The sequence below is a fragment of the Canis aureus genome, chromosome 22, assembly GCF_053574225.1.
Source record: "Canis aureus isolate CA01 chromosome 22, VMU_Caureus_v.1.0, whole genome shotgun sequence".
In the NCBI taxonomy this organism is placed as follows: Eukaryota; Metazoa; Chordata; class Mammalia; order Carnivora; family Canidae; genus Canis; species Canis aureus.
Window position 1 is genome coordinate 51,054,848 of NC_135632.1, and position 25,177 is coordinate 51,080,024.

General features: G+C 51.1%; 1 protein-coding gene across 7 annotated transcripts in view; it reads left to right on the forward strand.

Annotated features, from left to right (window-relative positions):
- Positions 1-25,177, forward strand: part of NINL (ninein like) — a 140,668-nt gene that overhangs the window by 82,237 nt on the left and 33,254 nt on the right. For 5 of the 7 annotated variants that reach the window (XR_013361676.1, XM_077866017.1, XM_077866018.1 and 2 more), the window contains 8 exons: positions 2,053-2,223; positions 5,402-5,538; positions 6,787-6,927; positions 12,003-12,177; positions 13,275-13,385; positions 13,960-14,040; positions 21,509-21,638; positions 24,661-24,767. Coding sequence is in view for 6 of the 7 variants with exons in the window: in XM_077866017.1 (XP_077722143.1) it covers positions 2,053-2,223; positions 5,402-5,538; positions 6,787-6,927; positions 12,003-12,177; positions 13,275-13,385; positions 13,960-14,040; positions 21,509-21,638; positions 24,661-24,767 (1,053 nt within the window). In the remaining variant the exon portion in view is untranslated. The remainder of the gene's footprint in view (positions 1-2,052; positions 2,224-5,401; positions 5,539-6,786; positions 6,928-12,002; positions 12,178-13,274; positions 13,386-13,959; positions 14,041-21,508; positions 21,639-24,660; positions 24,768-25,177) is intronic. The other 2 variants (XM_077866020.1, XM_077866021.1) reach the window with 2 other exon arrangements.

Here is a 25,177-nt window from a genome sequence, read left to right on the forward strand (position 1 = left end):
GTTTTCCACCACAGGGCACCATTCTCTGGGGGAATCTTGCTGATGCTTTTCTGCTGACATGGCTGATGGCGTAGTTTGTGGATAGTGGTGCAGGACTGGGAACATTGTTCTCTGCTAGGCTGGGTGATCTGAGAGTCCAGTCTCTGAATCTGAACCTGATGAGCATGGACAGAGAGGAAACTAGGAATGTTAAAGGAAGGTGTCAGGCCACATAAGGTCAGAGGCCATGATGAAGTCCCAAACAAGTCATGCTTGGCACCAGTAGAAGGATTGTGCCTCTTCTATAGCGGAGGTGCCCCTGTACCTGAGTCCCGCTGAGGATGCACAGCTGAACAGGGCTCTGAGCCATGGGACACAGCAATGAGGCCGGGCAGCACCCATCTTTAGTCAGAGGTGCTGCTTGGGAAGCGCCCTGAGCCAACACGGCTGTGGGCAGAGGACATTGCATCCATGTGTGGACTCCGGCATGGCATGGTGGTGCTGGCCCTCAGGTGTGTGGCCTAGCTCCCACCTTCTCCTGCTAGGTTGCCATGACACACCTGTTCTTGAGCTCACAGTCCTCATGAAGGAAACGGGTGAGGGAGACAAGGATGGTCAGGGTGCATTTGGGTATCTGAGCTTCTCCACACAGCCGCCACGTTGCCAGCCAGTCTTGAGCTGCCCTCTCCCTTTTTGTAAACAGGATCAAATGCCTACTTTGTAGAGCTGTAAAGTACCTAGGATGCCTTAGTGAGCACCCAATTCCTGAGTGTTTATGGAGAGACACAGCTGAGAACAGATGAGGGCTTATGGTCCTGTGAGCGCTGCTGAGGATGTGAGTGTGTGGAGAGGATATGGTGGGCTAGGAGGGGCTGTTAGAGCAGAGCCCTGGAAAGCACAGCTATGGACGTGTGGGAGGAAAATGTTTCAGGCAATGAGACAAGCTTGGAATGTTCGGAAATAGCAAGAGGAGAGTTGAGAAGAGGCCAGCAAGGAGGGGAACCCTGGAGTGTGATGGGAACTCTGGTGACCAGAAAGAAGGGGCTGCTGCTCCTCATTCCTGTGGCCCCAGACAACAACTGCTTGTGCTCCCTGGGGCAGAAAACAGTTTTGCTCGACAGATTCTTATAGCCCCTAAGCCCAAGAGATTTTCTTCCCCCATCTTAACTCCCCAATTCTGGGGCACCTAGTTGGGTCATTTGGTTGAGCATCTGACTCTTTATTTCAGCTCAGGTCTGGATCTCAGGGTTGTGAGATCCAGCCCCTCGTGGGCTCTGTGCTGAATGGGGAGTCTGCTTTTCTCTCTGCCTCTCCCTCTGTGTGCCCCCCACCCCGTTTCTCTTTAAAACAAATAGAGACACGTGGGTGGCTCAGTCAGTTAAGTGTCTGCCTTCGGCTCAGGTCACGATCTCAGGGTCCTGGCATCCAGCCCCACATCAAACTCCCTGATCAGCGGGGAGCCTGCTTCTCTCTCTGCTCCTCCCCCGACTCATGCTCTCTCTCTTGCTCACTGTCTCTCAAATAAATAAATAAAATCTTTTTTAAAAAATTAAATAAATCTTTAAAAAAATAAAACTCTCCAATTTTGTCAGCTGTGAGATGCATCTCTGAAGGCTGGGGAGATGCATGACTGGGCCATTCCACCTCTTCTTTTCAAGCCCATCTTGGATTTCTTTCCCCAGGCTGGATTTCCTAGCGCTGGCATGCGCCTTCCCCAGCTCTTCCTTTGAGAAGCCAGGTGCACACCATTTCCGAATCAGGGGAGAGAGTTTAAGACCCCTTCATGTCTCCCACTAAGCAGCTTGTGCTGACCAGTTGGGCCACACGGGTGCTAGGATGTGTTCCTTGGCAAGGCCTCTGTGGACGGTAGGAAAGCAGGCCTCAGGCCAGGTGTCTGGAGGCCTGGGTTCAGACCTCCACCACGTCACTGGTGAAGCCATGAGGATGTGGGCAAGGGGCCGACGGTCACTGTGTGAGCTGTTCTTCTCAGGCCTCAACCAGACAGCCGGAAAATCTGAGGCATGAACAAGAGGCCCACGGGCTCACAGGCATCTTTGCTTTCCCCTCACACAGGTCCTGGAGGAGGGCGGCTGCCAAACGACCACAACATCGTCCCTGGTGTCCGTGTGCTCAGGCCTGCGCCTCTTAGGCAGCATTGATGACGGCACTGGCTGTGCATTTCCCGAGCAGCTCATTGCTCTGTGGGCCCAGGAGGGGATTCAGAACGGCAGGGAGATCTTGCAGGTCTGGAACTGGTCACTCGCAGTGGCCCCTGGGGGAGTGTCCAGGCAGCTTGGGGTGTTGGGGAACCGTGGGGCCCTCTGCCCTCCCTCTCAGAGGCTGGACAGAGAATCCCAGGCACACAGGGCCTGTGCTCTCTGCGGAGAACCCCATGAAGGAAAGGCCTGTTTCTTCTTTATTTCTTGCTATTAAAATATAGGAGATTTTAACTTAAGATCATAAATAAGAGGTAGAACAGTCTGAAGCAAATCCATCTGAAAGTAGGTTTTGGCATAGTAGACATTTCCCTCAGTGCACTGCTAGCCTTAGAGATGTTCTGTGTGCCTGAAGGAGGGAGGTCAGTCCCAGAGAAGGGCAAGAAATTGCTTTCCTTGTGATGGAGATACTGGATGTCACCATCCCAGTAGTCTGAGTGTTTCCATGTTGTTGAGGCCAAGCTCCACAGGGAACCTGGATTTTATCAGAGCCACCTGCTGGCCTGGCCCAGCTGTTCCTCTCCCTGCATAAGCCTGACCTGCCCACATCCTCTCTCCAACGTGCGCTCAGGGCCATGGAGGGCCACCCTGTCCTGCTGCCTCCTCCCAAGTTCCTGCATGCTCTTTGCTGGGCCGGCCCACAAGGCTGTCTTCATGCAGGGCCCGTCTAACCTCCCAGGGACACGGGCCCAGGGACACATGGCCAGACCCTTATGCTTTGGAAGGAGCTTGCTCCAGGGTGGCCTAGGCAGGTATGCACGAGGGCCGATCAAGGGTTAGGGAAGAACACACTGCTGGAAGTGCATGCGGTGAGCTGGACTGATCTGCTTCATCTCCAAAGTTCACTTTGTGTTGTAGAAAAAAAAAGTGTGAACTGTATAGGAAGATATAAAAGAATAAAAGCCTGCCCCTTTTTACTCCCATTCTTCAGGGTGGCAACCTGACGGTTTAGTGGCAGTTCTGGGAGCCCTTCCCTACACAGAAATGTATTTTTAGATATTTCAGCTTTACATGTAAATTTTTTCTGTTCTAAATATTGGCATTTAAAATATATACTTACATCACATCTGCTCCCGTGTTGGTGTTTCTTCATAGGCTAGATTCCTGAAGTTACATGTTTTGACTCCTGATAGGCTTTGTCATATTACCTTGGTGATCAGGACCACAGGCCACTGCCCCAGCAGGAGCACCAAGCACACTGTGCCTGAAAAGGAAAGGCCTTTCTCTGGAGAAGGAAGCACCCAGCTGGGTGAGCCCTCAGCCTGGACACGGTCGCATCCAATCCCAGCTTCTCAAGACGACTCCTGGCCATTTCAGGGGGCTTCTTTATGTAGGCCCTTGAGAACGCTCTGTGAAGAGGCCTGGGATTGGTTGTCTGTCCCTCCTCAACAAATCACCAACTGAATTATACCTTTAAGCACACTGAGCATTCCCGCTGGAGCAGCTTCTGTGGGTCAGGAATTTGGGAACTGTGTAGTAGGTGATTCTAGCCCAGGGTTTCCCCCGAGGTTTGGCACATGTATTGTGAGGGTCTGGCGGGCTGAACTTCAAGTCAGCAGGCTGATGCTCACTGTAGCAGGAGGCCACCATGTCTTGCGCATGGCCCTTTCCTAGGGATGTTTGGGCAGTGGCTTCCCTAGAGCACTCATTGATCAGCGGGGCCTAAGAGAGAGCGGGGAGGAGGTCATGTCTTCCAAGCCCCAGCCTCGGAAGGCATGTGCTGTCACCTCCTCGGTGTCCTGTGGGGTCACCCAGATTGGCCCTGCTGGGTGTAGAAGGGGAATACCTGGATGTGGATGCCAAGAGGCAAGGGGCATGGAGCTGGCTGGAAGCAGGCTCCTGCCCAAGCCATGTAGTTTTGAGGACTCCTTTCTTTTTCTTTCTTTCTTTTTTTTTTTTAAAGATTTTATTTATTTATTCATGACAGACACATAGAGAGGGAGAGAGAGAGGCAGAGACACAGGCAGAGGGAGAAGCAGGCTCCATGCAGGGAGCTCGATGTGGGACTCGATCCCGGGTCTCCAGGATCAGGCCCTGGGCTGAAGGCGGTGCTAAACCGCTGAGTCACCCGGGCTGCCCTGAGGACTCCTTTCTTGATCAGGAAGCTGCTACTGTGACCTGTTGTGTGTGCCCTCTGGCTGGTGCCATGACTGCTGAGCCGTCAGTACTTGTGGAGAAACAGCTTGAGTTTCCCAGTCCCTCCAGACCTTCACCCTAATGTCCTGTCTCTTCAGAAGTGCTCTGGGACGTGGGGGAGCCGTGGGAATTTGAGTCTCCATTTTATAAGTTCTAGAAGGGAACAGGCCTCATTCCCACATGTGAGCTGGGAATGCTGTGGCTCTTTCTCTGCGAGCCCTGATGTGTGTCCTGCCTGCCTCTGGACTGGAGCCTAAGTGTTGATTTTTTTGACATCATGGAAAGAAGCAGAGGTCAAGAACACTCAGCACTAGAAAAGCAAATGTAGCAAAGTGTTTGTTACTGTCAGCTGAGCGGAGGGGTCTACCTGGTTTATTGTCACTGTGGTATAATACATATAAATTGTTCTATTCTCTTATTTTCAAAACCCTGAGGGGACAAGAACGCTGTGTTCTGTGCAGTGCTGGGCTGTGGCTCATCTGTTGGATTGTTTTTCCACCCATCTGTACACATATTTCACAGAGATTCTATTAATTTGAAATGATAAAAACTCAACTCTAAATGGTTTAAGCAGAGGGGACATAGGGGCTCACTGGGGCAGGCACTCGGGAGCAGGTGTCCCAGGGGTATCACCAGGGCTCTTCCATCTGTCCTCTGCTCCCTTCTCAGTGACACTGACCTCTGGTCAGGTCTTCTCATGCAGCAGCCAAGGCCAGCAGGCTCTGTACAGTCTTGCTTCACAGGGAGAAAGGCCTCTTCCCGGGCCTCCCATCAGTTCCCTTGATGTCCTCTGCCTGGAACGTGCCCCTTCTGTGTCAATTCCTTTTCCAGGAAGAGGGTCTCAGTCCCGCCTGGGCCACATCCACCCTGGTGAGGGGTGGGGGGAGAACTTTGCCTTGTCAGGGATGATCGGGGAGGCAAGGCCAGAATCCCATGAGCAGGAGCAGACAGAGGGCAGGTGCTGCCTACAGGACAATATGGGTCTGGGCCTTGCCGATTCTTAGGAAAGCCAGGAAGTGTTTGGAGAAGTCACACATCCTTTCCTGCCTGATGGGCTTTGTTGTTTCCAGAGTCTTGACTTCAGTGTGGACGAGAAGGTGAACCTCTTGGAGCTGACCTGGGCCCTTGAGAATGAGCTTATGATGGTTGGTGGTGCCACTCAGCAGGCGGCCCTGGCCTGCTACCGCCAGGAGCTGAGCTTCCGCCAGTAAGAGCCCAGGGTGGTTGGGTAGGGGGGTGGGTACAGCTGGCCAGGCTGCCAGGAGGGGAACCCTGCCCTGGGGGCAGGGGTTTGACACCACCTTTGCCACTGGCTATTCTTTTGGTGGGCACTTTTGTGGGGACAGGGAAAGAGCAGAGTGTTCCCTGGGCCTGGAATGACATCCCCATGTGTGTGGTTTGAGTGGGGTTTCAGGACCGTGGCCTGTTCAGTAGCTGTGGTTTGGGCTTTTACAGCCACAGAATTTCAGAGTTACTGGCTTGTCTTTATATTTGGTGAGAAGCTTACAAACTGATATCAGGGTCTTCCCTTAGCCCCTTTAGCAAGGTTCCCAGCGGGCATTTGGACCTGACACATCTTGCTGACACTGGGGCTCTTGGGTGCAGAGGCAGAAATCCTCCAAGTGGCAGGGGTGTGCTCCAAGAGCATGTTGAGGGCTCGTGGGCTGGGGCAACTGGCAGGAGAGCAGAAGAAAATGTTCCTCAATGTGGCCCCCAAGAGCAAAGTGACAGGGTGCTGAGAATGCAGACCATTTTAGTTGGGTTCGGCTTTCAAGTACTGAGTACTTGGGTCATCTATCCGCTCAGCAGATGAGCGTAAAGATCATTTTTGTGTTTATTGATGTTCCAAAGCTACAGGAAAGAAATCATGATGGCTAAGCCTTCTGACCAGAGGCAGCTCAGCAAATAGGACCCCAGAAAGACTGTGTCTTGGGAGGATGGAAGGAGATAAGCTCTGTCTCCTTCAGGGGGAGAAATGGTCACCAGAATAGTAGGTGCTGGGGCTGTGTGCAGAGCCTCGGTGGGGCCTGCTCTGGGTGACTCACCTAGATGCCAGGCTGCAGGTAGTGGGGGATGACCAGGCAGGATATGGGTGGCCAGCCTTCTCCCCTTCAGGTATCCAGTCCCAGATTAGGTGCTGGAGATTCCTGGGAGAGGAGACAGGAAGGGGCATGGATAAATTCTCACCTGTTCTGGGCCATCTGGAAGTCTGGCACACTGTTTCAGACTTCTTGGTTCAGAAACTTTCTGGAAACCTTCCTTGGCAGGTCATGTAGCTTCTCTGTCGTATGTGCATCTGTAAAAGGGGCATGGTAATTCTGGAAATCATCTTTAGGAGATAGCTGCTGGTGGCAGTGAGGTCAGAGCATGGCACCCAGTTAATGCAGCCCCTTTTATCATTCATGCAGACACGGGGCAGGTGTCCCCATCTGACCCTGTCTCCTTCCTGTGACAGGGGGCAAGTGGAGCAGATGGCAAGAGAGCGAGACAAGGCGAGGCAGGACCTGGAGAGAGCTGAGAAGAGGAACCTGGAGTTTGTGCAAGAGATGGATGACTGTCACTCTGCCCTAGAGCAGCTCACAGAGAAGAAAATCCAGTAGGTCCTAGGGTCGTACCCAAGCCCATAGTTGCAGCTCCTTGGCAGCTGGGCAGTAATTCCCCAGCCTTGGCTAAGGGAGGTGGCGGTGGGTGCAGGGCTGCTTCTAGCCAAGGCTGGGGTCATGAACTTGGTGGAGCCGAGGCCCTCCTGCTTCACCTGAGCCAGTAGAAGTCTAGAAGGAGCACGTCTGGGGATGTCCCTCCTTGAAAGAAGGGGGAGGGGTGCATTTAAACAAGTAGCTATGCTCTCTGTGATGCGGGGACATGTGCGGGAGCATCCAGCTCTGTGTGTGCCGGTCCACTGCAGGCAGTGCCTTCGTGAGGTATGATGGGCCAAGCAGAGCCCTGGGGAATGGGCTGCTCCATTGGTCGGGCTGGTGGCTGGACATCAGAGGGAGGGGTCTGACCTTTTATGGACACAGAACCTACCCCTCTGGCTTATTAGCCAAATGTGAAGAAATCTGGCCCCCGAGGACCTCCTAGGCTGGGGCGTGCAGAGAGGCTTTCCATCCCATTGTGGGGAACACTCTATGTTAGGCTTCCCTCACAGAGCTCACCTGGTTCTTCACTTTCTGGAAACTTTTGTCACCTGGAGTATCCCCTCAAAGATAGCAAAAGGTGTGCACTGTGGAAAGTCCAGTGTGCTCTACTCAGCTCTTGGTAGTAGCAGTGGCAGGGGCACAGGGAGGCTCCAGCCTTCCCTCCTCGTCCTCCCTCACCAGCCCTCCTGTGATCTTGGGTGGACGGAGCCCTTGAGGTTCCTCATCTGTGAAATGGGAATGGTGACAGGCCATCCTTTGCACAAGAGGGCGCCAGTCAGTATGTGTGCACCTGTCATGCCTGCAGGTTAGCCATGTGGGACCTCCGCAAAATGTGTGACCAAGAGAAGCAATACTTCAGGTAGTATACATGGTTTCAGTGGGCAGAGGACTGAGCTTGTAACAGGCCGTCTCATTCCTGTGCCTCCAAATGTTCCTCTCACTGTCGTGTGTGGTTGTGGCACGTGAAGCTAACATGTCTCTTGCACCAGCCCTGCCAGCAGTTTGTGGGTATTGTGGCCTGCGGTACATGAAGTCCCCTCTTGCATGGCCCTGGGCAGTGGAAAGGCCTTCACGGGGACCTTTTCCCTGCTCCATCTGCCTTACTGCAGGTTTCTGAGCACCATCCCAAGAAAGCCTTGCTCCTGCCCTGTGTGGGGACTGTCGTGGTTATAGTTACAAAGCCCTCACCGCAGGACCTCGTGACTCACCGTGGGAGGGACTGGAGGCACCCCATGGTGCAGCCAGCTTTCCTGGGGCTCCACGGGTCTGCAGCACGGCCACAGGGGATGGAGGGTTTCATGGCTACATAGAGCCTGTTGATTGTGTCGACCTAAGCAGTGACATTGAAGCCTAAGAGCCATGTTCACCAGGGATGCCGGGCCCTTCATGAAGCAGCCAGAGGTCTGGGGGTTGCAGAGCTAGTCGGCCCTTAGGCAGGAGCTTCTATCCAGCCTGTGAGACTGTTGAGTGGCAGTGCCCCTATTATGTGCCAGGCATCCTGACTTACCAACTGTGGTTTTACGCAAATACTTGGCTATTTAGCCTAATTTTTCAGCTAAAGAAACAAGCTTGGCAGCAGTACAGTAGCTTGCCCATAGTCACACAACCAGCGTGGCCCAAAATTTGAAGCCAGGTGTCCTCTCCTTATCTCATGCTGCCTCTGAGAGTATAAGGCCCTGGTATGCTATGTATTGAGAGTGTAAGAAGACGAAACATTAGGCAGGAGGAACTCTGCAGGGTAGAGAGCTTGTCGCCTTCCCAAGCTGGGGTCACCTGGAGGCACATCCCGCTGTGCTAGGTCAGCACCCCAGGGCCCCACTGGCTCACCCTCTCATAGGACCCGTGTACTAGAGGTTTCAAGGGAAGGTATTGGCTGTCCCTATTGGTCTATGGGGGCACAGGCTCTGGGCCAAATAGAGCTACGTATCTGAGTCTACAGGCCTCTGGAATCCCAAAGGCCTGAGATGCCCTTTCCTTACTGGTGGTGACTGGGAAAGGTCAGATGCAGCAGGCTGAGATCCTGGTCTGCTCAGCAGCGGAAGTCTACACCTCCCTCTGCCTGGTGTGGAGAAGAAGTATGCAAGAAATGGCGTCAGGGGGCCTAGTGTGAAAGAGTGAGAGTGTGTGTGGCTGTGTGAGTGCACACGTATGTACTCACTTCCACTATTCCTGTATGAAAGACTCTCATGGAATAATGGTAATATTCAGGAAACCAAAACATTAATTTTCAAGAATATTTCCGATCTCAGGCGCCTGGGTGGCTCAGTTGGTTGAGCATTTACCTTCAGCTCAGGCCTCAGCGGGGAGCCAGCTTTTCCCCCTCCCCCTCCCCCTCCCCCTGCCCCTCTCCCTGCTTGTGCTCCCTTGTGAGCTCTCCCTGTCAAATATATAAAATCTGTAAAAAATATGTTTCCAGTCAAACCTGAGGAAATAAACAAACAGGGTCAAACTGTATGGAGGTGTTGGTAAGGCCATGGTGCCTAGGGTGGGAAGACCGGCCCTGACACCTTGACTTTTGTGTGGATGTGCTGAGCCACCCTTATCTCAGTGTGGAACATGGATGATGTTGATCACAGAGGAGCATTTAGTTACAAAATAACTGCATTTTATTTCTGCTCCTGTCAGCAATCCACAGTCTGCATTCAGCTGATTCCCTGGTAGCATCCAGCAACAAGCCTCCCCATTGACCTCTTCTTGCTGAGCCAGTTCCTGCTGGTGGAGCTAGAGTGTTTCATCTGTTGGCTCTTGAAGCTATCCGTGTATGATTTTGCTCACTTGATATGGTCTCCTTGATTCCCAGACCTCACAAAACAGAGTCAGCATGGGTTTCCACAGAGTGAGACTATGATTAAAAATTAGGAACTGAAGGAACCTTGGAAGAAGCCAACAGAGTGGTTGCTAGCACATTGTTTCCTTTCTCGGTGCTTCCCCTGCCTCCTCGTGGCTCTCCCAACAGCGTGGGTCTGTTAGACTCACCACTGACTTCGCAGGCTTGGGATCCTACCTGAGCAGGAGCCACACTGATTGTGGTGCCTCTAAGACTGTGGGTGGCAGCCTCACTGGGACCCTGGGGTTAGAGGGCCCACACAGGCCTCTAGACCTGGAGCTGCCTGAGTCCCAGACGATCTTCCTGTTGGCCCTGCACTGCCACCTACCTACCAGCCCTTGGCTCAAGGGAGAAAACTCCTTTTTAAGGAACTGTGTCTGAGAGCTAAATGTAAGTTGGTTTTAGATAACCAATTTAGGTAACAGAATTGATTTGCTTCAGTCACGGCATGTTATGCTTGATTCTCTCCCAAGCACATGGGAAGAATTTTATGATGTCTTTCTTGGGGTCAGAGAATCACAAACTTGAAAGGCTTATCTTGGTCTGAGAATCTGGCCAAGGGAGACACGAAGGCCCCATGAGTAATGGAGCATTAGCAGGAGTTTCTAGAAATAGCTTTTATGGCTGTATTAGGTTTTTCTTATTACAAGAGTAATAAATGATACCAGTTCATTGTGGAAAATACAAGTAAAAATAAAAATAAAAGCAGAAATTTCACCCAGATGTTATCACTTCTGATGTTTTTATGTCCTTCACTTTTTTTTTCCATGCACATAATTATTTGGAAAATAATTGTATTATTTTGCATTGTATTGTGTATTGTATCACATATGCTTTTGTGATGACTTGCAGAGCATCCCATTATGTGTGTCTGCCACATTTTATTTATCCATTTTCCTTTTTTTTTTTTTTAAGATTTTATTTATGTATTCATGAGAGACACAGAGAGGCAGACACACAAGCAGAGGGAGAAGCAGGCTCCATGCAGGGAACCTGATGTGACTGGATCCCAGGACTTCAGGATCATCCCGAGTCAAAGGCAGACACTCAACCCCTGAGCCCCCAAGGCTTCCCTCCATTTTCCTTTTGTTGGATATTTTGAAAGTTTTTAAAGAATGGAGTGATACAAATAGGTGTTGTTTTTTTTTTTTAAGATTTTATTTATTTATTCATAAACACAGAGAGAGAGGCAGAGGGAGAAGCAGGCAGGCTCCATGCAGGGAGCCCGATGTGGGACTCGATCCCAGGTCTCCAGGATCACACCCCAGGCTGTAGGCGGCGCCAAACCGCTGTGCCACCGGGGCTGCCCCAAATAGGTGTTTTCAAAACTACCCCAAGGTTTGTGGAGTGTTACATTAGCTAGATTCATCTGACTGTTTTCCCCTAAGTAACAGCTGTCCTTTCTCTATCTCCTTTCCTGCCGGGTGTTCTTTCCTTGAAGTTCTGAGATGGGAAAGTCCAGATTGTGTGGAGGGGGCTGGGGGATGAGCCCCCAGTGTTCTCTGCTGAATTATTAACATTGCCAAGCCCTCTGCTGAATGAAGCAAGAGTTGTGCCCATCTTCATACTAGAGAGACTTGGTTTGAGAAATCCTGCTAAGTATCTGTTTCAGTGATAAAACTAAGATTTGGCACTTTTTTCTGCTGATATAAATGGTTCTTACAAAAGAGTAAGGAAGAAACTGAGGGTGGGGGGAATGCCTCCTACCTTCTCCTCTGATGGCTTTGGGAGCACTGTCCATAGGTTTTATGTTGCCTGTGTCCTGCACAAGAGGCTTGCTTTGGTGCACATTTGGTTACCTGGGGCATTTGATGGCTGTCCTGGTGTGGAGGTAGCCGGAAGGCAGAGGGCATCAGAGAGGTCTACCCCCAGAGAGCATTGGCTAGCTCACTCCAGAGGCTCCAGGACCTACTGGCTTCCCTTGTCACCTCCCCCGGCCCTGGACAGTGGGGGTGCCCACTGTCAGGCCCAGGGTAGGGGGAATTTAAAGGAGGGCCCCTGTGCTGTTTAGCTGAGGTTCAGTGACCCCATATGTCCAGCAGGAACAATTGAGTCCCAGACAGTGTAGCCAACTGCCATGGGCAGGAAGGTTCCAGGGAAGAAAGGCCGTGTTGTCCAGGAGATGTCCCTGGAGAGGTGGGGGTCAGTGTGGGTCTGGGGGGCCCCTTGCAACCCAACATGGCATGTTCAATGTGTGCCTCACAGGCACCTGGAGCATGGGTACCGGGAAAGGTTGAGCCTCCTGAGGTCCGAGGTGGAGAGGGAACGGGAGCTGTTCTGGGAGCAGACCTGCCGGCAGAGAGCTGTGCTGGAGAAGGACCTGGAGCGCCTGCAGGCCGAGGAGGCCAGCCTCCGGGAAAAGCTGACCCTGGCCCAGAAGGTAGGTGGGGAGCAGTGTCTCCCCAGGCTGTTCTACACTGAATGACAGAGATGAGGTTGCCTAAGGGTTCATCCTCCCAGACCCCACATTTTCCTAGTCAGGGACTGAATACCTTCTAGAAACCTTAAGTTTACATTTCCATGGTCAGAAAATGCCTGGGATTTCCAACCAAGAAGTGTTTGCTGCAGTCACAGAGATAGCACACTTCTCAGCCAAAGCAGAAACGTCTCTGGCTTTTCCACCAGAGGCATTGCCCCTTCCTTCTCTCTGGTCATGGGGGCAGCAGGGCAGGTCAAGACCCGTGGGGCTCCTATTCTCTGCTCTGGCTCAAGGGGACAGTGGTCAGGGATGGTCAGCCCCAAATAGGTGTTTGGGGCTTTGCTGTGCCCCTGCCCCCAACCCCCGGAGACCAGAGCATCTGTGAGGTCAGCAAAAGACCAAAGCTTACATCCCAGCCTGCTGGAGTCCTGACTGTGTAGCCTGAAGCTCACAGGGTTTTTGGGCTTTGGTGAGTGTCCTGCGACCCCCAGCCACCCTACATTTGGTTCCATCCAGTGAGGTGTCCCCCAATTCCTCCTGTGCTCCTGCCTTCCTCCTCTGCTTCTAACATGGAGCCTGCAGATTCTTTCCACATCTGCCTGTTTCTTGCCTCCCTGGGGGAGAAGCCGAGTCCTTGCCCTGTGTCCTCACTGCTCTTCTCACTGGTTTCCTGTGTCTCTGGGCACTGCCTTCCTCCTCCGGGGGACATCTGAGCTCTGTGCCGTTTCAAATCCCTCATTTAGACAGTGGCTCAGAAAGGATTGCCCCCAGCCTCTTCTTGTGTTACTCATGGACTTCCTGAGCGTTCAGGGCAGGAAAAGAAGGTGCGCTGGGGGAAGTGACCAGCACTAGTGAGGCGCTCCGCAGGTTGGTCCCCAGCACAGCCTCCCCTGCAGGTGCCAGGGCAGTGAGCACCAGTCAGGCTGCATTGGCAGGAGTTTCTTCCTTGCGTATGAGTGCTGCTGGGAATAAGTCTCTGACCCAGAGGGGAGACCGGCTGCCCCCAGCTCTGTCCTCCACTCCCAAAGCCCAGAAAACTGCTGGTTTGTGTCTTGTAGGAAAACAGTCGATTACAGAAGGAGATTGTTGAAGTTGTGGAAAAGCTTTCAGAATCAGAGAAGCTAGTCTTGAAACTGCAGAATGACCTGGACTTTGTGTTGAAGGACAAGGCAAGTCCTTCTGCTGATTCTTAGTCTCTGGGCACGGGGTAAAAGGTGTCAGGGACCTGAAAAAGATTACATAGGTGAGTGAATATGTTGTTTTCTAAATTTTACAATTCCAGAATGCAGAGCAAATCAGCAGGGTGCCTTCCGTTCTGTTTTCTTCCTCTTTATGCCAGTGCGGGGGTGCTGGTATGCTCTAGTGCCACTATGCCTGCTGATCTTGTAGTGATGGGGCCAAGGCCAGCCAGTGCCAGCTGCACAGACCCCAGTGATGGGTTCTCAGTGGCGAGGGGCACAGAGGATAGGTGAGCATGGAGAGGTCCAGGCAGGGAGCATCCCAGGCAGCCAAGGCAGGAAGGAATGCACCCCAAGCTCCAGTTCGGAGTATGACCACCCTCTATAAATTCAGAGCATCCTTTTGCCTTGAGATCTTTTAAACGAGAGGAGGGAGGAGGAGGAGGGGTGGAAGGCTATACCTGGAGGTGCTGAGCCCAGTGGAAGGAGCATGAAGGGTGATAGCACACATTCTACCTGGTCTGAGGTTCTGTCTGTCATTTTCCTGTGTGGGTTTGACTTTTAGCTGGAGCCACAGAGCATAGAACTCCTGGCCCAGGAGGAGCGGTTTGCAGAGGTCCTAAAGGAGTATGAGCTCAAGTGCCGGGTACGTACCCCACCCAGCCTCCTTGCCATCCTGAGCCATCACATGCCTTTGTCTTGCATTGGGGCTGTCGCTTTTGTCTTGGGTGCATAGGGCCCTCATGCCCCTCGCCCCACACCCTGAGTCCCCTTTGCAGCAAGGGCACTGGTGCTGGGGGCTGTGCCAGAAGGCCACATAGCCCTCTTCCAGCCATGCCTACTAAGAGTGGAGTGTGGAGCCCGTGACACAGATGGGTGGTGCAGGTCATCAGGGTCCGACTGGTGACCTGCAGACCTGAGCAGTGGGTATGCAGGCCCCATACGTTGCCCCCCTGCCTGGAAGTGGCCTGTCATTCTTGGCAAACCACATTCCTGGACTCCACACGGAGAGTAGTACAGCGTGGGTTGGCAGGAGCATCTTTTATGAGCAGGGCAGGTGGAGCCTCTGATCTGGGCCCATGTTCTACTGATGGGGCCTCCAGATCTCAAGTTCCACAAGGGGCTGGCCACGGTTGCTAGACTGGCACCTGTCCTGAGATCCCCTCAGTGTTTCCAAAGTTCCATGCTGGGAGACCCACCAAGGGCCTTATTCAGGTAGACACACCACAGAGCAGGGCACGGGTGATGAAATACAATGCCAGGGATGCTGGAACGTATCACGACCCTATTACACTCTTAAAGTTATCCAGGACCTCAACAGAGGAGACATTATTGCGTGATATGAAGGGTCTGTTACCAATTCACTTCTTAATGATTTCCCTCCAAATTGAAGTCAGAATTCATTTTGTTCCTGCTGCACGTGGCTTTGGCAACACCAGAGGATCAAGGTGAGCCCGTGCTGTTCTGGAGTGGACGTGACCTGCTTCTTCCTGCCCAGTGCTCTTTCCTCTGCTCCAAACCCTGGACACCAGGGTGCCCTTAAAAATCCTGTGTGTGGTCAGCTATGTCACCCTCCTGCCTGCCTCCTACTGGGTGTGTGCCGGGCCAGGGTTAGGGTCTGTCATGCTGGTTGGATTGCAGTGACATGTTGTGTTTCCTCCCTCCGTTTAAGCTTGTCACCTTGATTTAGAGCCTATAACTAACCATCAGTGAACAATTACCTTAGTGCACTGGAGCTTTCAAACATGCATAAACCCCGTCTTTCTTTCACAGAACTCTGTTACTTAAAGAACTATGACTCATTTCACTTCTAGTTCTTGAAGTTTGACTTTTTGAAACGTCAGAAATATTGTACATGTTAGTGTTAGTTAATCCATGTATTTAGAAATTGGCCTTTCCATTTTTTTTTCTTAAGATTTGATTTATTTATTCATGAGAGACACAGAGAGAGAGAGAGAGTCAGAGACACAGGCAGCCCAACATGGGACTCGATTCCAGGACTCCAGGATCAAGCCCTGGGCCAAAGGCAGGCGCCAAACCACTGAGCCACCCAGGGGGATCCCCTGCCTTTACATTTTTTGAATATTTTTTGGTTGTTTCAAACTTACATTTAGAGCATAAAAAAAAGATCTTTTTATTGGAAAATGATTTTTTAAAGATTTTTTTTTTTTTTTTTTTTTAGATTTTGTTTATTGGGCAGCCTAGGTAACTCAGTGGTTTAAAGCCGCCTTCAGTCCAGGGCGTGATCCTGGAGACCTGGGATTGGTCCCACATCGGGCTCCCTGCATGGAGCCTGCTTCTCCCTCTGCCTGTGTCTCTACCTCTCTCTGTCTCTCATGAATAAATTTTTTTAAGATTTTATTTATTTATTCATGAGAGACACAAAGAGGCAGAGACATAAGCAGAAGGAAAAAAGCAAGCTTCCCACAGGGAGCCTGATGCGGGACTCAATCCCAAGACCCTGGGATCATGCCCTGAGCCAAAGGCAGATGCTCAACCACTGAGCCACCCAGGTGCCCCTAGAAAATAGTTTCTAATACATGAGTTACAAAAGTGAAAACAGTGGCAGGGACACCTGGATACACTATACCCATATTCACCTGTTGTTTATGTTTGATTCTACGTGTACTCTTTGCATACTTGCTCACTCAGTGTGCCGTGGATGGATATGAATGTGTACACAGTTATTTTCTGAACACCCGAGGGGGATGCCATATCCATAGTTGGTCAGTGTGATCCGAAGAGCAGGCACCAGAGTTGATTGATTGTTGAGTGTTCAGAATTTTGCTGGCTTCTTGTTAAACTTTTGATAGCTTCAGATCAGCTGTGGTGGGAGTTACTTACACCACAGAAATGTGCGAAAGCCAAAAGTCTGGGCTTTTCTTCCTGAAGACCCAGCTTCCCGGTCTGCCTGACTGTGGCACACTTAGTAACTTGATGACACCCGGTGATACAAAACCTTAACCTGTTGGTGGTCTTTCAGTTTTGTTAGGTTAACCCTGACCCCTGTAGTACAGGATCTAGTGTCGGGTCAGAGGTTGTCTTTTGTTGTCATGTCTGTGTAAGGTCTTTCAAGCTGAAACATTGGGCCATGTGTGGAGGTTCCTCAAAGAGTTAAAAATAGACCTGCCCTACGACCCAGCAGTTGCATTGTTGGGGATTTACCCCAAAGATACAGATGCAGTGAAACGCTGGGACACCTGCACCCCGATGTTTCTAGCAGCAATGTCCACAATAACCAAACTGTGGAAGTGGCCTTGGTGCCCATTGAAAGATGAATGGATAAAGAAGATGTGGTTTATGTACACAATGGAATATTCCTCAGCCATTAGAAACGACAAATACCCACCATTTGCTTCCACGTGGATGGAACTAGAGGGTATTATCCTGAGTGACGTAAGTCAGTCGGAGAAGGACAAACATTGTATGTTCTCATTCATTTGGGGAATATAAATAATAGTGAAAGGGAATATAAGGGAAGGGAGAAGAAATGTGTGGGAAATATCAGAAACGGAGACAGAACATGAAGACTCCTAACTCTGGGAAACGAACTAGGGGTGGTGGAAGGGGAGGAGGGCGGGGGGTGGGGGTGACTGGGTGATGGGCACTGAGGGGGGCACTTGATGAGATGAGCACTGGGTGTTTCTATATATTGGCAAATTGAACACCAATAAAAAATAAATTTATAATTCTAAAAAAAATAAACTTGTGTGGACAATTTAAAGCTAAAAAAATTAAAAGGGAAAAATAAATAAAAAATTCCTTTAGATTGCTCATTACAAGTATATAGAAATACAAAAAAAAAAAAAAAAAGAAAAGAAAAAAGAAGAAAAGAAAACGACATAGACCCTGGGCTTATAAACAAGAGAGTAGTTCCCACAGTTCTCCAACCCAAGTGGTGAGTTAGAGACAGAGACTACCCCAGCGGCAGGGTGGCCTCACGGGGTCACTGTATTTGTAGGAACAGGGAGATGGTGGGGAGTAATGAAAACAGAGCCAGGCTGGGGATGAATATTCAGAGGGTGATTTTCACATTACAATGAGGCGGGGGTAACTGGCAGTCACTGCTGGCACTTTCTGAGTCATTTGCACTCAGGCTTCTTCAGATGTTTCTGTTTCCTTTTCAGCAGTTTGTTAGTGTGTTTCTAAAAGGTGAGATTGACCTGGAGGCAGAAGGCTCTAGGAGTTTGGCTCCTAGACAGTTTAGTTCTGGACAGTTTGGAAGAAGCTTCTGCTACAAATTTCCTGAGCTCCTGGGGTCAGGACTGGCCTGGTGTCTGGTGCGAGCTCCCTTCCAGGGGCTGCTGGAAAGCTGGCTTCCCCGGGAGTTCCCTGGGGTCTCTAACACAAGGACTCTGATCCTGTTCTTGAGGCTCCACCCTCAGGATCTGATTTCTTCCCAGCGGCACCCCCCCCCCCCCTTCACCTTAGCTGTTAAAATTTAACATGGGAGTTGGGGTTAGGGGGAGGGCACATCCAGTCTATGGCACATTCCCACAGCCCTTGTCTCTGACATGGGTATTTTTAAAGTGATACTTTTAAACATTCTTATTTTGTGTTTTTCTGATACTTCTTTGGATTAAATTGAGATTATTATGTGTTCTTGGATGGACAGCACAGGTGATGCTAATTTTTGGTCAGCTGGTCAAGGTGTTGCCTGATTTCCCCCTGTATAATTACTGGGGTTTTTTTTCTCTCATACAACTAATAAGTGGTCAGTGGGAAGACGCATAAAGACCACGTAAACATTCTGCTCTTCATCAGAATTTTCCTTGGATTTAGAATGCACTTCAATCTTTACCATGATAGTTGCAAAATGATGATGTCCCAAGCCTAGCACCCATTCCACATCTATCATTTGACGCTTGGAGGTCTCCTGTGAGCCAGAGAAATCCTGCTTCTCTGCTGTTTGCTACTAGAGCATCACTGCCTCTGGGCTGACCGTGTTTTACACTCAGCCTTCAGAGGTAGAGGTAGAGATAGCCTTTGGCCTTCCCCGCAGGGTATCACTGACCCTTTCCAAGGTCTCTGCTCTGTGTTTTCCTGTAATTTGTGACCAAGATATTTGTTAGCCAGGAAACCATGCTTTCCCTTGTTGCAGAATCCTCTTCCTACTTATCATTTTAACTTTTTGTCATCTCTTTCAGCTCTCTGTCTCAATTTTCTTGCTGAGGCTGCCTTTGGTTAAAGGGGAATGTAAAATGTTAATCAGAGTTTTCTGTGGCTTCATGTTTCTGCCATTGCCTTGGGTAGACACTGTAATGGAGGAGCATGTCCTTGTTCGGAAACTCCAAATGCAGATTTTCCCTCTCTGCATTTCCACAATTACAGATGGAATGCTTTTGTATGTCTCTAAATTCACATGTTGAAGTCTGTTCCCACAATGTGATAGTGTTAGGAGGCAGTGCCTTTGGAAAATGATTAGGTCATGAGTGTAGAGCCCAGCATAAGGTATTAGTACTTTATATAAAGTACCCCAGAGACCTCCCCCATCTGTTCCATCACGTGAGGACACAGGAAAGACTGCCGTCCATGAACCAGCAAGCCCTCAGCAGACACAGTCTGTTGGCACCTTAATTGTGCATTTCTAATCTCCAGAACTACAAGAACTAAATTTCTGTTACGATAAGTCCTGTATGTGGTATTTGGTTATAGCAGCCCAAGCAGCCTAACCCCTAACAGATGTCCCCACCATTGCCCAGCTCCAGGTGGTTCTTCATCCCCCTTTATGTGTGTGCTCGCTCAGGCCTTGCTTGTGGCCCCCGCCAGCCTACTGGCATCACCTTCCTCTCTGATGCTTCCCAGTGCTGCTGGTGAAATCCCACTCTCCTCTCAGACTGGTTGCCTTTCCTTGGCACCCACAGGCACCCCAACGAAATATGAGTCCCTGTGAAAATACACAGTACCTGGCTCCCCAGCCCCACCAGGCACCCCTTGTGTAGAGTGAGGACCCATGGCTCGTCCAGGATGGTGCATGTCACCCTCATCAGTTAGAACTAGACATGCTCCCTGATGTGTCCAGGGAGCAGAGAAGTCTGCCCAACATAGATCGCACCTAAGAGAACCTGCTTTTTTGGCATTGCTGAATTTGTGGGATATGTGTAAATTTTCAAAATACCCAATACAAGGTACACATGTAATTTTAAGTTTTCCCATAGGCACATTAAGAAATGTAAAAAGAGGGACGCCTGGGTGGCTCAGCAGTTGACTGTATGCCTTTTGGTTCAGGGCATGATCCTGGGGTTCTGGAATTGAGTCCTGCATGGGGCTCCCCTCCTTCTCCCTCTGCTTATGTTTCTGCGTATCTCTCTTTGTCTCTCATGAATAAATAAAGTCTTTTTTAAAAAAAATGTAAAAAGAAATAGGTGATTGTGCACCTGGGTGGCTCAGCAGTTGAGCGTGTCTGACTTCTGCTCAGGGTGTGCTCTCAGGGTCCTGGGATCTAGTCCCCCATCAGGCTCCCTGCAGGGAGCCTGCTTCTCCCTCTGCCTGTGTCTCTCATAAATAAATAAATAAATAAATAAATAAATAAATAAATAAATAAAGTCGTTTAAAAAATCGGTGACATTAATTTTAATAACATTTTAATTCAATATATCCACATTGTTACCATTTCAATATATAATCAATATAAGCAAATTTTTAATGAGATATTTTATAGCCTTTTTTTGGAATCTAGTCTTTTAGCATCAGTGTAGACTTTAGGCTGCTGCACACCTCAGTTCACACTAACTGCACCTGAGATGCTCGGTGGCCTGTGTGGTGAGTGCTGTCTCCTTGGACACCCCAGGGTTAGAGCAGCAGTGACCACAGGCTGTGTAGGAACTAGGAGGAGCATGCTCTGCTTTGCAGACTTGTCCCGAAGCTCTAACATTCTGGCCCAGCCCATTCTCCCTAGATAGAACTGCTCCCTCCATGGGCAAACTTATACATTTGTCTAGGAGTTTTTGAGTGAGGTGCAGTGATCCTGTGTGAATCTATGTTGTTTATAAGATCTGTGCAGTGAGGCTGCCAACGAGAGGGACCTTCTCCAGGGGGAGATGCCATCATAGCCCAGGCACTGGCCTTCAGGAACAGTTTTGGGAAGATTAGGTCTATTCAATGGGAGCTGCCCAGAGGGGACACTCAAATAGGATTCAAACACCAGAGAGGGTTGTGGAGCCTTGATGTACCAGGGGCTGGGCCCTGAGTCCTCTCCCTGTGGCCTTGGCTAGCTTGGGCTTCCCCGAGAGGGAATGTCCCACAAGGAGAAACTGGCTGAGAGCTGCACTGTTGGAAGGTGTGGCGTTACTTGTACCATCCTGCAGGCCGGGGCAGCCATAGGCCTGGTGGGGCTCCAGGGAAGGAGGACATAGACGCAAAGTTGTGAGTGGACGTGGCAACACACACAGCTGTGAAACCATCAGAGAAAATGGCTATAAACTCTACACTTCCTAGCCCTTTAAAAATCAGGTGATGGGGGGTGCTTGTGGGGATGTTTCATTCAAGTGTGAACAGAAGTACACTGGTTGCAGATGAGACCCTTCCCCAAATCCCCCCACTTCCCCCTGTGTGCGTGCTCACCCAGACACCGTCCTCTCTGTTTGATGTCCTCATCTTTGCTCTGTGGCCCTTGGTCCAAAGCACCTGGTACCCTCTGGGCTTAGTAGCTGTAGAAAAAACCCTGTGCAGAGGACAGAATCCCGGGACACATCCCAAGACTTGCTGCATCACACCCACGGCACAGCACCACTGTGCTCTTACACAGAGCACCTGGGGTTTCAGATGTTGATGGTTCTCTGTATTCTCTACGTTTCTTCTCAGTTTCTACTCCACTCTGTGTGCATGTGTGTGTGTGTGAGAGAGGGGGGAGAAAGAGAGAGAGAGAGAGAGAGAGACCGCCCCTTCCGTATATCGGGTGGTTGAAAGTGGCACAGGGCATTAGCAAGTCAAGAGCATTGCTTTGGTTTGGTTCATGGGTCATTAGGAAACTAGAATGCAGGTTGAGTGTGGTATGCTGGAAGGCAGGACCTGACACCTGGCTGCCCACTTGGGGGGTTGGCTCCACTGCTCTGCTCCCCATGGCTCCTCAGGTGGCCGCAGTGGCTGCAGGGGTGTCTGGCTCTACTCTGCAGGACCTGCAGGACCGCAACGACGAGCTGCTGGCTGCACTGGAAGGCCTGCGGGCACAGCTGCCCTCAAGTTGGCATGGCCGGCCCCATGCACAGCCAGAGGAACAGCTGCTCCCTGGACACGGCCCAGCAGGTAGGAGCCCAGTCCTGGGAGGTGACAGGTTGTGCGCTCCCACTCTGGGAGACCAGAGGCCGGTGGCCATGGGGGTCTGTCTGCCCTCACAGCCCAAGCTTCCCCCCTGGCCTAGGCATGGCATGTCAGGCTTCCAAAGGATCACATGCCCTTCAGCCCACCACCCATGGGAGAATGGCCTGTAACCCCAAGTCAGGGATAATACCCAGAGCCCCAAGGGAGGTACAAGAGGGTGAGGTTCTGCCATTTGGGTAGAATGGGAAGGTTAGGATGACCTTGTAGTGACCTCAGGAGAGGCATGTCCTAGTGGGTCTTGGGTCGCGGGAGAGGATCCAGAGATTCCCTAGGGTGAGCGTTCAGCATGGGTCAGATGTAGTCATCTAGGGAAGGGAGGGCTGTGAGTGAGCAGGGCGGTGGTCTCCCAGCCTCGCTCAGATCATCAGGTCTGGTGTTGGGTCTGTGACAGGTCAGAGAGGGAGGACAAATGTCTAAAATGTGTCAGGGACTCCTGATGCTCACAGAGGCCTCATGTGGGCTCTTGCAGACAAAGCTGGTATTTACTGCCTGCATAGTGTGAAAGGGGCCGGGGTGGGGGTGGGGCTGGGGCACCCTGGAGGGCCCACTCCACCCCACTGTGCACAGAACTGACGCTGAAGGAATTACTTGAGAAAGACCGGGGCTTCATGCTCCTCAGTTCTTCAGCCTCTGAGGTTCAGGACAAACTCCAGCAGGCCCCAATACCCTCTGTGTAAGTGTTATTGGCTGCTTTTAGAGACCAGAATTGGAGGGTGGGGTCCAGATGACACAGCTGTCTTTCAGGTTTCCATGGTCCTTCCAGGACAGGGTGGGTTTGGCTGGTAGCCACCTCTCCTGGCAGTTGTGTAGGGTGAGCACTATGCAGGTTCACATGCTGCATGCGGCTCCCCATGCAGCTCCATGCTCACTGCTGGTGGGGGGCCTGTCAGGGGGCCACTGGGACTGTGTGGCTCCCAGCCACCTAACCGCCTCTACTGACCATATATCATGGCAGAGTCAGCCTCTTAGAGCTCCCATATTGTCCTAAACCTGTTTACTTAATAAAACAGGAAAAAGGGGGGGGACACCTTGGTGGCTCACTTGATTAAGACTCTTGATTTCGGTTCAGGCCATGATCTCAGGATCATGAGATTGAGCCCTGCGTTGGGCTCTGCCCTTAGCACAGAGTCTGCTTGAGTTTCTCTCCCTCTCCCATTGCCCCTCCCCTGTTCTCTCTCTCTCTCTCTCTTGTTTTTTTAAAAGATTTTATTTATTCATGAGAGACACAGAGAGAGAGAGGCAGAGACACCAGCAGAGGAAGAAGCAGGCTCCCTGCAGGGAACCCGATGCAGAATTCCATCCCAGGACCCCGGGATCACACCCTGAGCCGAAGACAGACGCTCAACCGCTGACCCACCCAGGCATCCCTCTCTCTCTCTCTCAGATAAAATAAAATAAAGTCTTTTTTTTAAAAAAGAATAAAGTTTTTACCTAAGAGAGCCAACATGGGAACCAAGTGAGGCTTTCTGTGTGCTGAGTCCAACTTGCTCAGTCCCTTAAGGGGACCCCCACAGCATCTTTAGTGGAGTCTCATGACTTCCGACAGCGGCAGTCCTGACTGTCCTCAGTTGGACGTGTTGGCGTAGGGCCAGCACACTGGATGGTATCACATTCCCAGATGAGGTGGATAGCCTGGCCAAAGGGAGATGATTGTTAACCTCCCTTTGTCCCTGGAGGAGGTGGGACTCTTGTCAAGACTACCGACTCCTAGCCCAGGGAGTAGCAGAGCTAGGGACCTGTACCTGGGATGGCTGTTGTCCAGAAGACCTTGGGCTGTGGCACCAGAAGGCGCCCCGGGCTTTATGTCATCACTGATCTCCCTTTCCAGGGCCCTTGCCCTTCACCTTTGTCTCCCACCATTCCCCCGTCTGACCACAGAGGTTCCACCAGTCACTTCACAGAAGGAGGGGTCTGTCTGCTGCCTGGGAGTTTTGGTAGAAGGGCTGTGTGGATGATGACGGCCGTGCCGTCCGTGCTCCAGCTGGAGCTCTCCCACCGGCGCCCATTCACCTGGGTCTGCTCGGCCAGAACCAGGCCGCAGCTCCAGGTTACAGGGCAGCAGGGGCTGCTTTCTTTCTTGAGGTGCTTATCGTGACTTCTCTCGGCCACACGGCCCTCACTCTGTTGATTTTTTTCATAGCAAATTGTTAAGGGCTGTGTCATCTCCCTTCACTTGCCCAGCCCCAGACCCACATAGAGAACACCTGAGCTATGTCTGAATTCGCATCCTAAGCTGACCGCTGGGCATGCTGCTGGGAACACCTGGTGCTCTGGGGGTGCTCAGGCACTTGCGTCTCCACGAGCTCCTCGCAAAATGAGCTGCAAGGACACCTGACATTGTCAGTGGGGTCACCCACATCCTCTGTCTCGTGAGCTGTCAGAACTTTTGCTCTCTATTTATGCCTAACTCATTTGTTGAAACCCCATGTTATTATCATGTAATAGTAGGTAACAGAGCCTCCAGGAAAAGGGCAGAGTTAAAATAAAAAGGTTGAAGAACTAAGGCCCGTAGTGCCTCGTCATAAAGCACCACACTTGTTCCCCTGTCTTCACAGTTTATGTGTCTGGTGTTGTCGGGGAACAGAATTCAGGGGTCATGAGCATGTGGCCTCTTTTAGGGAATCTGGGGGCCTGACATCTTGCAGGGAGCCTCTGGGGTGTATCTCTGAGTAATTTGTGTTCTGGCGAAGACTGGGAGTGCTGATTCCCAAAGAGCTCCAACCTTGAGGGCTCAGCGTAATAGATTGTGCATGGGAACCCCCAAGGGCCGGCTCTCTGCCAGCAATGCATTCCTCTTCCACAAAGGGCTGTGGGGGGCCGTGGGGGGCCAGGGGTGAGGTGGAGGAAGATTAAATACTCGGTGCCGGCCAATGTCAGACGGGAGGGCTGGGAACGGGCCCATGGCATCTTGGGTTGGACGGCAACAGGAACCTCTCCTTATTTGCAGGCATCTCATTCATTGGTGATTCCATTCCAGTAAATTTAGAAACGGAGATCATGATGGAGCAGGTGAAGGAGCACTACCAAGCCCTCCAGATCCAGCTGGAGACCAAGGTCAGGGGGAGTGAGGGCAGCCACCGGGTCACAGAGGAGCTCCCTGCTGCATGCTTGAAAGCTTCGTTCCACTGTGCCTGTTTCCACATGCACACGTGTGCACTAGATCCTGTGCCCCTTTTAAGAAGCCCACTCAGGGAGATAGAAGATTGTGGAGAAATGTAAATAAAATGAGCATTCTGCCTCACACCCTCTTTGGAAGGAGGCAGGAGATAAGGAATGACCCATAAAGGGAAGAAATGGGGTTATGTGTCCTCATGTGTCACCAGGGTCACATTGAGGCCAGCGCTCCCTGCCCACTCTGCCATCAGGGAATCATCAACTCCTGGCTGCATTCTAAGCTGATACGACCCCAGGATTGCCCTTTGTCAGGTACTCCATGGCCTCGTGGCCAGGCCCTGGCTGAGTCT